Source organism: Vitis riparia, chromosome 14 (assembly GCF_004353265.1).
Source record: "Vitis riparia cultivar Riparia Gloire de Montpellier isolate 1030 chromosome 14, EGFV_Vit.rip_1.0, whole genome shotgun sequence".
Classification (NCBI taxonomy): domain Eukaryota; kingdom Viridiplantae; phylum Streptophyta; class Magnoliopsida; order Vitales; family Vitaceae; genus Vitis; species Vitis riparia.
Window position 1 is genome coordinate 18672128 of NC_048444.1, and position 11581 is coordinate 18683708.

Consider the following 11581-nt stretch of genomic DNA (forward strand, 5'->3'; position numbering starts at 1 on the left):
GTTTAACTACCGTGCCAACATTGAGGACCTATCTCAACAGGTTGAGAAGCTGAGGGATGCCAGGGCTAGGCTGCAGCACTCTGTGGATGAAGCTATTGGGAATGGACATATAATCGAAGATGGTGTTTGCAAGTGGATGAAACGTGCTGATGGGTTCATACAAAATGCTTGCAAATTCCTTGAAGATGAGAAGGAGGCGCGGAAGAGTTGTTTCAATGGGTTGTGTCCTAATTTGAAGTCCCGGTACCAGCTCAGCAGGGAAGCAAGGAAGAAGGCAGGGGTTTCTGTTCAAATCCTTGGAGATGGCCAATTTGAGAAGGTATCATATCGTGCCCCTCTGCAAGGGATAAGGTCTGCACCTTCCGAAGCCTTAGAATCAAGAATGTTGACTTTGAATGAAGTCATGGAGGCCTTAAGGGATGCCAAGATCAACAAGATCGGGGTATGGGGGTTGGGCGGTGTCGGGAAGACCACGCTGGTGAAACAAGTGGCTGAACAAGCTGCTCAAGAGAAGTTATTCGACAAGGTGGTCACGGCAGCTGTGTTAGAGACTCCAGACTTAAAAAAATTCAAGGGGAACTTGCAGACCTTCTAGGTATGAAATTTGAGGAGGAGAGTGAACAGGGAAGAGCAGCTCGACTATATCAGAGGATGAACGAGGAGAAGACCATCCTCATCATCTTGGATGATATTTGGGCGAAACTTGACTTGGAGAAAATAGGAATTCCTTCTCCAGATCACCACAAAGGATGCAAATTAGTGCTAACTTCTAGAAATGAACACATCTTGTCCAATGAGATGGATACTCAAAAGGATTTTCGAGTTCAACCTTTGCAAGAAGATGAAACATGGATTTTATTTAAGAACACAGCTGGTTCCATTGAAAATCCAGAGTTGCAACCTATAGCTGTCGATGTAGCAAAAGAATGCGCGGGTTTGCCACTTGCAATAGTAACTGTGGCAACGGCATTGAAAGGCGAGAAGAGTGTGTCCATTTGGGAGGATGCCCGGCTACAACTGAAATCGCAAACCTCGACTAACGTAACAGGACTGACAACAAATGTATACTCAAGTCTGAAGTTGAGCTACGAACACTTGAAGGGAGTTGAAGTGAAGTCATTTTTCTTGCTTTGTGGTTTAATTTCTCAAAATGATATCAGTATTAGGGACTTGTTGAAATATGGTGTGGGTCTGCGATTATTTCAAGGAACTAATACATTGGAAGAGGCGAAAAATAGAATAGATACATTGGTTGACAACCTCAAATCCTCAAATTTTTTACTAGAAACTGGCCATAATGCAGTTGTTAGAATGCATGATCTTGTTCGGAGTACTGCCAGAAAAATTGCATCCGATCAACATCATGTGTTTACACTCCAGAATACTACTGTAAGAGTGGAAGGATGGCCAAGGATAGATGAACTCCAGAAGGTCACCTGGGTAAGTCTGCATGACTGTGATATTCGTGAACTTCCAGAAGGGCTGGTATGTCCAAAACTTGAACTTTTTGGATGTTATGATGTAAACACCAATTCGGCAATGCAAATCCCAAACAATTTTTTTGAAGAGATGAAGCAACTCAAAGTATTAGATTTATCTCGAATGGAACTTCCATCGCTGCCCTTATCATGTCATTGCCGTACAAATCTTCGAACATTATGTTTGGATGGATGCAACTTGGGAGAGATTGTTATAATTGCAGAGCTAAAGAAATTAGAAATTCTTAGCCTTATGTATTCTGATATTGAAAAGTTGCCCAGAGAAATAGCACAGTTGACTCATCTGAGGCTGTTCGATTTGAAGGGTTCTTACAAACTAAAAGTAATTCCACCAGATGTCATATCAAGCTTGTCCCAATTAGAGGATTTGTGTATGGAAAATAGCTTTACTCAATGGGAGGGGGAAGGAAAGAGTAATGCTTGCCTTGCTGAGTTGAAACATTTGTCTCACTTAACCTCTTTGGACATACAAATACCAGATGCCAAGTTGCTGCCAAAAGACATAGTCTTTGATACCTTGGTGAGATATAGAATATTTGTAGGTGATGTTTGGAGCTGGGGAGGAATTTTGAAGCCAATAAAACATTGAAGCTCAACAAGTTCGATACAAGCCTCCATCTGGTGGATGGTATCATCAAGTTGTTGAAGAGAACCGAAGATCTACACTTGCGTGAATTGTGTGGTGGTACTAATGTTCTTTCCAAATTAGATGGGGAGGGTTTTTTAAAATTAAAGCATCTCAATGTCGAAAGCAGTCCAGAGATTCAATATATTGTGAACTCGATGGATCTGACTCCATCACATGGTGCCTTTCCTGTTATGGAGACATTGTCTCTCAATCAGCTGATTAACTTACAAGAAGTATGTCGTGGCCAATTTCCAGCAGGGTCCTTTGGTTGCTTGAGAAAAGTGGAACTGAAAGATTGCGATGGCTTGAAATTTCTCTTCTCGTTGTCTGTGGCTAGATGCCTTTCCCGACTTGTAGAAATAAAAGTAACTAGATGCGAGAGTATGGTTGAGATGGTTTCCCAAGGAAGGAAAGAAATAAAAGAAGATACCGTTAATGTGCCTCTGTTCCCTGAATTGAGACACTTGACATTAAAGGACTTACCCAAGCTCAGTAATTTCTGCTTTGAGGAGAACCCGGTGCTCTCAAAGCCTGCAAGCACAATTGTTGGTCCTAATACACCACCTCTCAACCAACCGGTATGTCAAACCTTGATAATCCTTTCTATCTAGTCAATGCATTTTTAATCACTTCAATTCAAATACTTGGAGACTAGCCCCTCATTAATTGATTTGAGTCAGCAAGAATCCCCTCATTTAAATTCGATCCCAAAACCCATCTGATGAGACTTTACCAGCAAAGATAAAACGTCACCAATCAAAACAGAGCATTGACTGGAATACAATTAATAGACTGGTTTTTTAATTTGACAAACATATTATCATCATGCTTTTATTTTCACTCTATGTTAATATCTGCAATTTTATTTATACAATGTATTCAACGCTCTCAGAGGTTCTCATGTTACAGGAGATCAGGGATGGCCAACTTCTGCTTTCCTTGGGCGGCAACCTCCGGTCTCTCGTCTTGAAGAATTGCATGTCACTATTGAAACTATTCCCACTTAGTTTGTTACAGAATTTGGAAGAACTAATAGTGGAAAACTGTGGTCAGCTGGAACACGTATTTGATCTTGAAGAGCTAAATGTTGATGATGGGCATGTTGAGCTCCTCCCTAAATTAGGAGAACTGAGGTTGATTGGTCTACCAAAGTTGAGGCATATATGCAACTGTGGCAGCTCCAAAAATCATTTCCTTTCTTCCATGGCTTCTGCTCTTGTAGGCAATATCATATTCCCTAAATTAAGCGATATTACACTGGAATCTTTGCCCAACCTCACAAGCTTCGTCTCCCCTGGATATCATTCCCTCCAAAGGCTTCACCATGCAGACCTTGATACCCCCTTCCCGGTGTTCTTTGATGAAAGGGTCAGTTTATCTCTCAGAATCCATTTCCTTTTAACATTGTTATCAATCAAATTATTGGAGGAAAATAAAGAAAATTTAGATTGAGCTGGTTCTTGTTTCTCTCTTTTTTTTTTTTTTTTTTCATTTTTCACCTAAATTTAACTTAACGGTTCATAATAGAGTTTAATATAATTAAATGTTTAATTTATTTGTTTTTATTCAGGTTTGAAAGTGGACGTTGAATGTAGTTTGTATATATTAAAATATTTATAAAATTAATTATGATATTTCTTCTTACTCTAATTTGAAAAATAATATTCAAATATCTTAAAATATTTGAATTATTAATATTATAAAAGTTTTATAATAATTAATTATATAATTATTATGAAAATTTGTATTGGAATAATAAAAATGATTTCTAATTATACTTTATTAGTAAAAAAATGCTAGAAAATTTTCTAAGTTAGCACTTATATACAGTGTACATATCTTTGCATACTGGTTTTATAATTGAAGTATATGTTTGATTATTGAAATTAATTCACTAACTTTTATATTTTTAATTTGGGAAAGAATATCAAATTCTATTTTTTGATTTACAAAATTTATTGAATTGTTTACTCTAATGAATATTTAGATGAATGTAAATTATGTTTTGGGTTTTTTTAATTAAGAAATATATATTAGAATTAGTGGTAGTTTATTTTTATTTTGTTGTGTGATAAATGTATAGAATTTTATGGATTTATTTTTTATTAATTTATTATCTAGATAATGGAATTTTTTATAGACAAATAAAAAGTATTTAAGTAGTATTTTTTTATGATAAGTTTTTGTAATTTATAATGAATTCATTCTCATCCAAATTACACGAGACTGTGGTGGTTTAATTTTTTTTAAGACAATTAGATAAGAATCAATCAAAATATTTAAGGCTTAAAGTAATTTGCTTTAACAATTAAATAAAAAATGGAAAAAAAAAAACCAAAGAGACGACTCTTTTGGAACATTTCAAATGTATGAGAGTTATGTTAAAATGAATTCCATGGAAACTGTGCTATTTCTTGACTGATTTTTTCCTTACAAATTCTTATAGTTTTAGACAATGAAATTAAACTTGTTTAAGCATGTACATTTTCCTCCACCCTTCTTTAAGATGTAGTTTATTGTGTTTTCCTACACATGGATTATTTTCATTTTTCAGTTAGTCAAAATATATAAATAACAAAACGGTGGGATGAACTCTACAGGTTGCATTTCCTAGCTTGGAGTTCTTATATATCGAGGGACTGGATAATGTGAAAAAAATATGGCCCAACCAAATTCCTCAACATTCCTTCTCCAAACTAGAACATGTGACTGTATTATCATGTGGACAATTGTTGAATATTTTTCCATCTTGTATGCTGAAAAGGTTACAGAGTCTACAGATGCTGATGGTAGAGGATTGTAGTTCATTAGAAGCGGTTTTTGATGTGGAAGAGACAAATGAATGTGGATTGTAGTTCATTAGAGAATACAAACGTATTCCCTAAAATAACTGATCTCTCTCTCTCCAATCTACCTCAACTCAGGAGTTTCTACCCGGGGGCACATACTTCACAGTGGCCATTGTTGGAACAACTGCAGGTGTTGGACTGTCATAAACTCAATGTATTTGCATTCGAAACTCCAACATTCCAACAAAGACATGGTGAGGGAAATCTTGATATGCCCCTTTTCTTGCTCCCACATGTAAGTTTCCTAATTTTACGTTATCACGTTTCCTTAAATTTTACATTAAATAACTTGACCCATGAAAAGGTGGATGCAGAACCCAAAACTGATTATTGGCCCCTACTTGATCCACAACTTCCTTTAGAGAGCATCCTTGATTTCCATTTTTCCTCCCTGTATATGGTTCAAACCAATATTGCAATTTATTGTAAATTTTATTGGTTTCCAAAAATTATTTAATCTATAACCAACCAACTTATAGTAAACAATTGTGAACCACCTTTCCAATCCATTTTTATTTAAGTGACTTACACCTGCCATCATCATACTTCTCAAATGGTAAATGACAGCATAAAATTAGAAATCTGGAGGTGGATGTCTAGTGCATCTTCTGTAAACAGCATAAAAAATTATATTAATTTTGCCATGTACTTTACTTGGAATTGAGAAATAAAACAACACTTCTTTGTAGATGTGCGTATCTTATTTATGTATTAGTTATAATTGACTGAAAAAATTTGTTTTATTCCAACCATTTCCCAGGTTGCATTCCCAAATTTGGAGGAATTAGAATTGGGTCTCAACAGAGATACAGAAATATGGCCAGAGCAATTTCCAGTGGATTCCTTTCCCAGACTAAGAGTTCTGTGTGTATATGACTATAGAGATATTTTGGTTGTGATTCCTTCCTTTATGCTTCAAATATTACATAATCTAGAAAAACTAGAAGTGGGAGAATGTAGTTCAGTCAAAGAGGTATTCCAACTTGAAGGATTTGACGAGGAAAATCAAGCCAAGAGGCTTGGACGGTTAAGAGAAATAAAGTTGGATGATCTTCCTGGGCTGACACATTTGTGGAAGGAAAACTCAAAACCAGGCCTTGACTTGCAGGGTCTAGAGAGTCTTGAAGTGTTGGATTGTGAAAAATTGATCAATTTGGTACCATCCTCAGTATCTTTCCAAAATCTAGCTACTCTAGATGTGCAGTCTTGTGGTAGTCTGAGAAGTTTGATATCACCCTCGGTAGCTAAAAGTCTGGTAAAACTCAAAACACTCAAAATAGGTGAATCAGATATGATGGAAGAAGTAGTTGCCAACGAAGGAGGGGAAGCAACAGATGAGATTACTTTCTACAAATTACAACACATGGAGCTTCTGTATTTGCCAAACCTCACAAGCTTCAGTTCAGGTGGTTATATATTCTCATTCCCATCCTTGGAGCAGATGCTGGTGAAAGAATGCCCCAAGATGAAAATGTTCTCACCAAGGCTAGAAAGAATAAAAGTGGGAGATGATGAGTGGCCTTGTCAGCATGATCTGAATACCACCATCCATAATTCGTTTATAAATGCACATGGTATGTACTGATGTGAGACTTTTTTAGATTTATCAAGCGCAATTCATACTTAGACATTTATTATTATACCAATTAGCAACCATTAAAATGAAACGTTTTGAACTATTTTCTGAAATATCTATCCTATCATCAAAGGAAATGATATTGCAGAATGTTCTGTTTCTATATTTTGAAAATAAATAAAGTAGATCTGAAAACCTCTATTCTGCAACTGAAAATGGTATAAACAAATATATATACCATTTTCAATCACTAGTAATTGTAATATCTTTATTTAACCTTATTAAATGCTCATAATGATTTATTTATGTTTTTCAGGTAATGTTGAGGCTGAGATTGTGGAATTGGGAGCTAGTTCGGCATTATGATTACATCATGTCTTGTTCTTGGGAATGTTACTCTTTGGCTGGATTGATTCCATGTTAATGCAATATGTATCACTCTATCTCAATCAATTTGGTTATATTTTAGGTTTATATAGATTTGTTGGATTGTATGATGTTTTCCACATTGTTCATAATTATGGATGGTCACTATTTGAGTCTCATAATGAATCTCCACTTGAATCATAGTATAAATCTCTATTTATGGATTTATTATTGCTTATAGTTGGTTGGGCTCAAAGCAATTGGACTTGAGGTAAAAAAAGGGTATAGAAACATTCATCAATGAGAACAGTTGCAATTGATCTGGTAAATAGGTTAGCAGAATAGATATTATTTCAATGTAATTGAAATTCAACAAACATAGAAACCACCTATATGATTCCAAGTTTGCCAATATTACTAAAATAGTACTTGGTATAAAGTATGATACCATAGTACCTGAAAGTTTATTAACCGAAGAACAAGCTTTCTCAGCATGACTGGGAGTAAGATGAGTGACGCTTCCACCAATGCATCAATTATCATCCTGAACAACCATAAAAAAATAAGGAGGGATAGAATAGAACAAAGAATCAATACAAATATGAGAAAATACCCAACATTGTTTCTCCAACCAACTCTCTTTCTCACATGCTGCTCTACTTTTCACATGTTGCTAACCGTTTCTCAATTGTTTCAAGTATTTCTTTCCAGATAAAACCTTCCTCTTTAACCTAGGCAACTTGATGCTCAATTTATTCAAGGACAAAAAACCATGGACAACTCCTGCAACAAAAGGGATGTTACAAAAGCAATCAATAAATCATAAACATATCAGCAATATTAAACTTCTATATTATAAAAGTCTAATGGTAGACTCCATAGCATCAATTACATATTCCATTGCTCTATCTGCTTCTAGGACCACATTTGCCTTCGTACAAATCTTTTTTAGCTGTGAACTCTTCTTCAAAACAAGCCCTTTCATTTTCCTTGTTTTCAGCTATTCCAACCAAGAAACTTCTCCCTCAACCTGCACAATGAATTTACTTTTCCTTTACATCCTAGAAAAAAATCCATCCCCGTGTTGCATAATAAAAATATGTAACATAAGATCAAAATTATATAGAACTTCAAAGTTGATATTTTGCATCCATCAACCAAATGAGACCTAGAAATGCATGTTTAGAAATTAGCATATGGAACTCAACCATTTGCAGAGTACCAAAACATTCCATTCACCAAAAAGGTTAATTTGGAGTGACTCATCTATAGATGGATGGGTTGTAATGGCCAAGGATAAAGCCAACATGTAATACAACAAGGTCCAATATGAATCCAGTCCCCCTCCACTCATATATCCCACCTTTATCCTTATAAGCTCCATAACTCGAGCAAGGAAGCGGGGCTAATAAAAAATAAATTAAAAGATAAGATGAAATAAAAGGATGAAATGCCATTAGGCTTTTGCTTGATCTATTAATGGGAATAGAATACATAGTACCCTGCATATTTAGAAGAATCTTGTAAGGTTCCCTTTATTTTGCTTTATTTCTTTTTTTTTCCTTGACAGCCCTCCATTTTTTCTAGCCAAATGTGAGATTGATCTTAGTTATTATGTTTTATAATTATGTAGAGTTCCATTTCTCTACTATTAACAGTGTGATTGGGTCTTTTCAATTACTTTAGATGCCTCTTTAGCTATAAGTCTAATTGCCATATCACCATGTTGCTTGTTCCATTCTCAAATCTGAAAATCTGATGTAATTTTTTTTCTATATTAATAAAATAATATTACATCCTATATTGACCATTAAAGGAGAGAAAAACTTCTAACCATATTTGGATTTTAGAGTAATTTTTCGAAAGGAAAACTGAAAAATAATGGGATTAACTTCTCAAGAAAAACTTAATAAATCACACTGCTTATATGTTTCAGCTTGTGTTTCGAGTTTGCTCTCACTCATAACTCACATCACACACCAAAAAACCCTCCCAAATTCTCTTTGATAATGCTAATAGCCTACACAAAACACATGTTGAACATGAGGAAGTGAGACTCTACCATCTTCTAATTTTTTCAGGATCACTACCAAACAACCTCAGGGAGCAACAACCGCCACATGTACATAGCCACATACATATTAAGAAACCAAAACCTTAACCCAGACTATCACATTGCATCCAAGTTCTGTAGGGCCTATCTCAAAAATCAAAACTCTAAGCCTACCCATTTCCAAAAGAGAATAGAAAACACTAGCCCAAACTCCATATCTCTTGGTTTTGAAGGAAGAGAGCTGTTGCAGGGAAGGAGCAATCAGAATTATTGAAAACAGAAATCTCCACTGAAGATGGCCTTGAAAGGAGGAGATGGTTTATGATTTGATGAAACCAGACATGGTCATAGAACTGAAGTTTGAATTGGTTAACATCTGTGGACCAAAAGAAATGGGATTTAGTGGTGAAGGATGTAGCTGGAGCAGCTGAGGATGATGGCAGGAGAGACATTGAGAGGGTTTAAAAAGAAGGGGCCATGAAAATAAAAAGTATCAAGCTGTGGTGTTTGAGAGCAGATATGGGCCTTCTATACTTAGGAACTTATTAAAGAGGGCCAAGATTGGGTCCTCTGTACAATTCATCCCCCTTTCTAAAAATCAAGATTGGAGCCTTAGTCATCAAGGATATAATTTTTGTAGTAGTGCATTCATTCATATTACAATGACAATCATTTTAAGCTACTAAAAATATTTCTGCTATGAAAAGCATAGCAATGGATAGAGTGCCCTGGTGCCTAACTAGCAAACATATAAGGGAAAGGATCATTATAAACGTTCATGGAAAGCAAATTTGGTGAATTGGTACATACCATGCAGCTGTATAAACAACTTTTGAATGGTGGTATTGAGGTCACCTTCCCAATGCCATTCATTATCTGCCACAGCTACTCTCTCTAGCCTTGGTGTGGTTGAGAAGCCTTGAGAGAAAACTTTCATCTTCGGGCATTCTTCCACTACTACATGGTCCAAGGATGGGAATGTTGAAAGTGTAGCCTCCTGAACAGAAGCTTGTGAGGTTTGCTAAACAAACAAGGGCAATGAGTTCTAATTTGCAAAAAGCAATCTCATCTGTTGCTTCGCCTCCTCCTCCGGAAACTACTTCTTTCATCATATCTGATCCACCTACTTTGAGGTTTTTGAGTTGCACCAGACTTTTAGCTGTTGATGGTGTAGCAAATTAACCAGACTACCATAAGACCATACATCTAAAGTTGCTAGGTTCTGGAATGTCACTGAACTTGGTACCAAACTTATCAAATGGTCACAGTTCCATACTTCAAGAGTTTCAAGATTCTGAAAACGAGGGCCTCGTTTGAAGTTTTCCTTGCACAAATGCGTCAGCTCAGGTGGGTCGTGCAGCTGTACTTCTCTTAACTTAGCAAGTGCCATGGCATGACTTTCCTCATCAACAAGTTCTTCAAGCTGTACAACCTCTTTGACTGAACCACATCTTCTCACATCGAGCTTTTCTAGATTATGTAGCGTATGAAGCATAAAGGATGGAATTGCAACCAAATTATCTCCATATCTAAGTACATTCATAACTCTAAGTTTGCAAATGGACTCCATTGGAAATTGCTCTTGCTGTATTTCTGTGGCACTGTTCCTATCCAATGTCAATTCCTCCAAATCAGGTTATGCAACCTGATAAATCCCTCAAACAAAATAATTTAGTCTGTCAAATTACAACTATCATATAAATAAGGCATTTTTATTTCTCTAATTCAAATAAAAGGCATGGCAAAACTAATATAATATGTGATGTTGTTATATATAAAAGTGACGATGGGCACGGCGGGTAGCAATGTCTAAAAGATTGACTTAGTAAAAACAGTTTTATAAACCAAATAAAAGAAAAAACTCGTTTGGAAGTTAGTTATTAAAATTGAGTGTTTTCTTTCCATGATTAACATGATCAAAATAAATAATGTATAGATTTATAAAACTAAATTTTTTAGATATAAATATATACTTAATTAAAACATAAAAATTACATGCATCCATTTTTAAATAATTTCATCTTTTTTCAAAACAAATCATTATAGCGTAGATATATCTATTTACATTCCATTTCAATATTCTTATTCACGCACGCAAATGATAAATTGACCAAAATTTCAGCCGCATTTTGCTTCATTTATACTATTTGACAAAAATTTTACTTGAAAAATATCTATATATAATTCATTGCAATTAATAAATAAGCATAAGAAAACAATGGCCCACATACAATAGCCTGGATTTCTATTAGCTTCAAGAAAAATAGTAAGACTCAGCAGCAACTATGGTTCAGATATGATTCAAACATTTCTTGATTTGCTTTCTATTTTCAATCAACACCAATTCAAATCATATCAAAGCCTCCACCTAGAGATTTAATACCAACACCACCACCTCTTGTTGTCGGTGAGAAAAAAATTAGGAAAGGACTACATCCACACTTAAGCTGATGATAGTCTCACTTTTCTTGGATATTAACAAAACCCACATCATAAAACTCAACACTTCCTTTCCTCCCATTTCTTTTCTTAGCAAGCAAACACTGAAACTCAAGTGAAGCAAACAGTAACAAATCAAGATATCACAGAAATGAAAGCATGTCTTGAGAA

The 11581-nt window shown here is 35.4% G+C and overlaps 1 protein-coding gene across 5 annotated transcripts; it reads left to right on the forward strand.

The window, feature by feature from the left end:
- Positions 1 to 855: 855 nt before the first annotated feature.
- On the forward strand, positions 856 to 7026 carry LOC117931168 (probable disease resistance protein At4g27220). Of its 5 annotated transcripts, XM_034852077.1 has the most exons (6): positions 856 to 937; positions 1005 to 2705; positions 3037 to 3495; positions 4728 to 5211; positions 5737 to 6550; positions 6869 to 7026. In XM_034852077.1, exons 1-2 carry the CDS (start codon positions 927 to 929, stop codon positions 2086 to 2088), a joined length of 1095 nt encoding a protein of 364 aa, XP_034707968.1. In that variant the 5' UTR covers positions 856 to 926; the 3' UTR covers positions 2089 to 2705; positions 3037 to 3495; positions 4728 to 5211; positions 5737 to 6550; positions 6869 to 7026. The 5 variants fall into 4 exon arrangements, with proteins under 5 accessions (XP_034707968.1, XP_034707965.1, XP_034707967.1 ...); XM_034852076.1 differs by lacking the exon at positions 856 to 937 and having other exon boundaries at positions 2065 to 2705; positions 4892 to 5211; XM_034852074.1 differs by lacking the exon at positions 856 to 937 and having other exon boundaries at positions 2065 to 2705.
- Positions 7027 to 11581: the final 4555 nt, after the last annotated feature.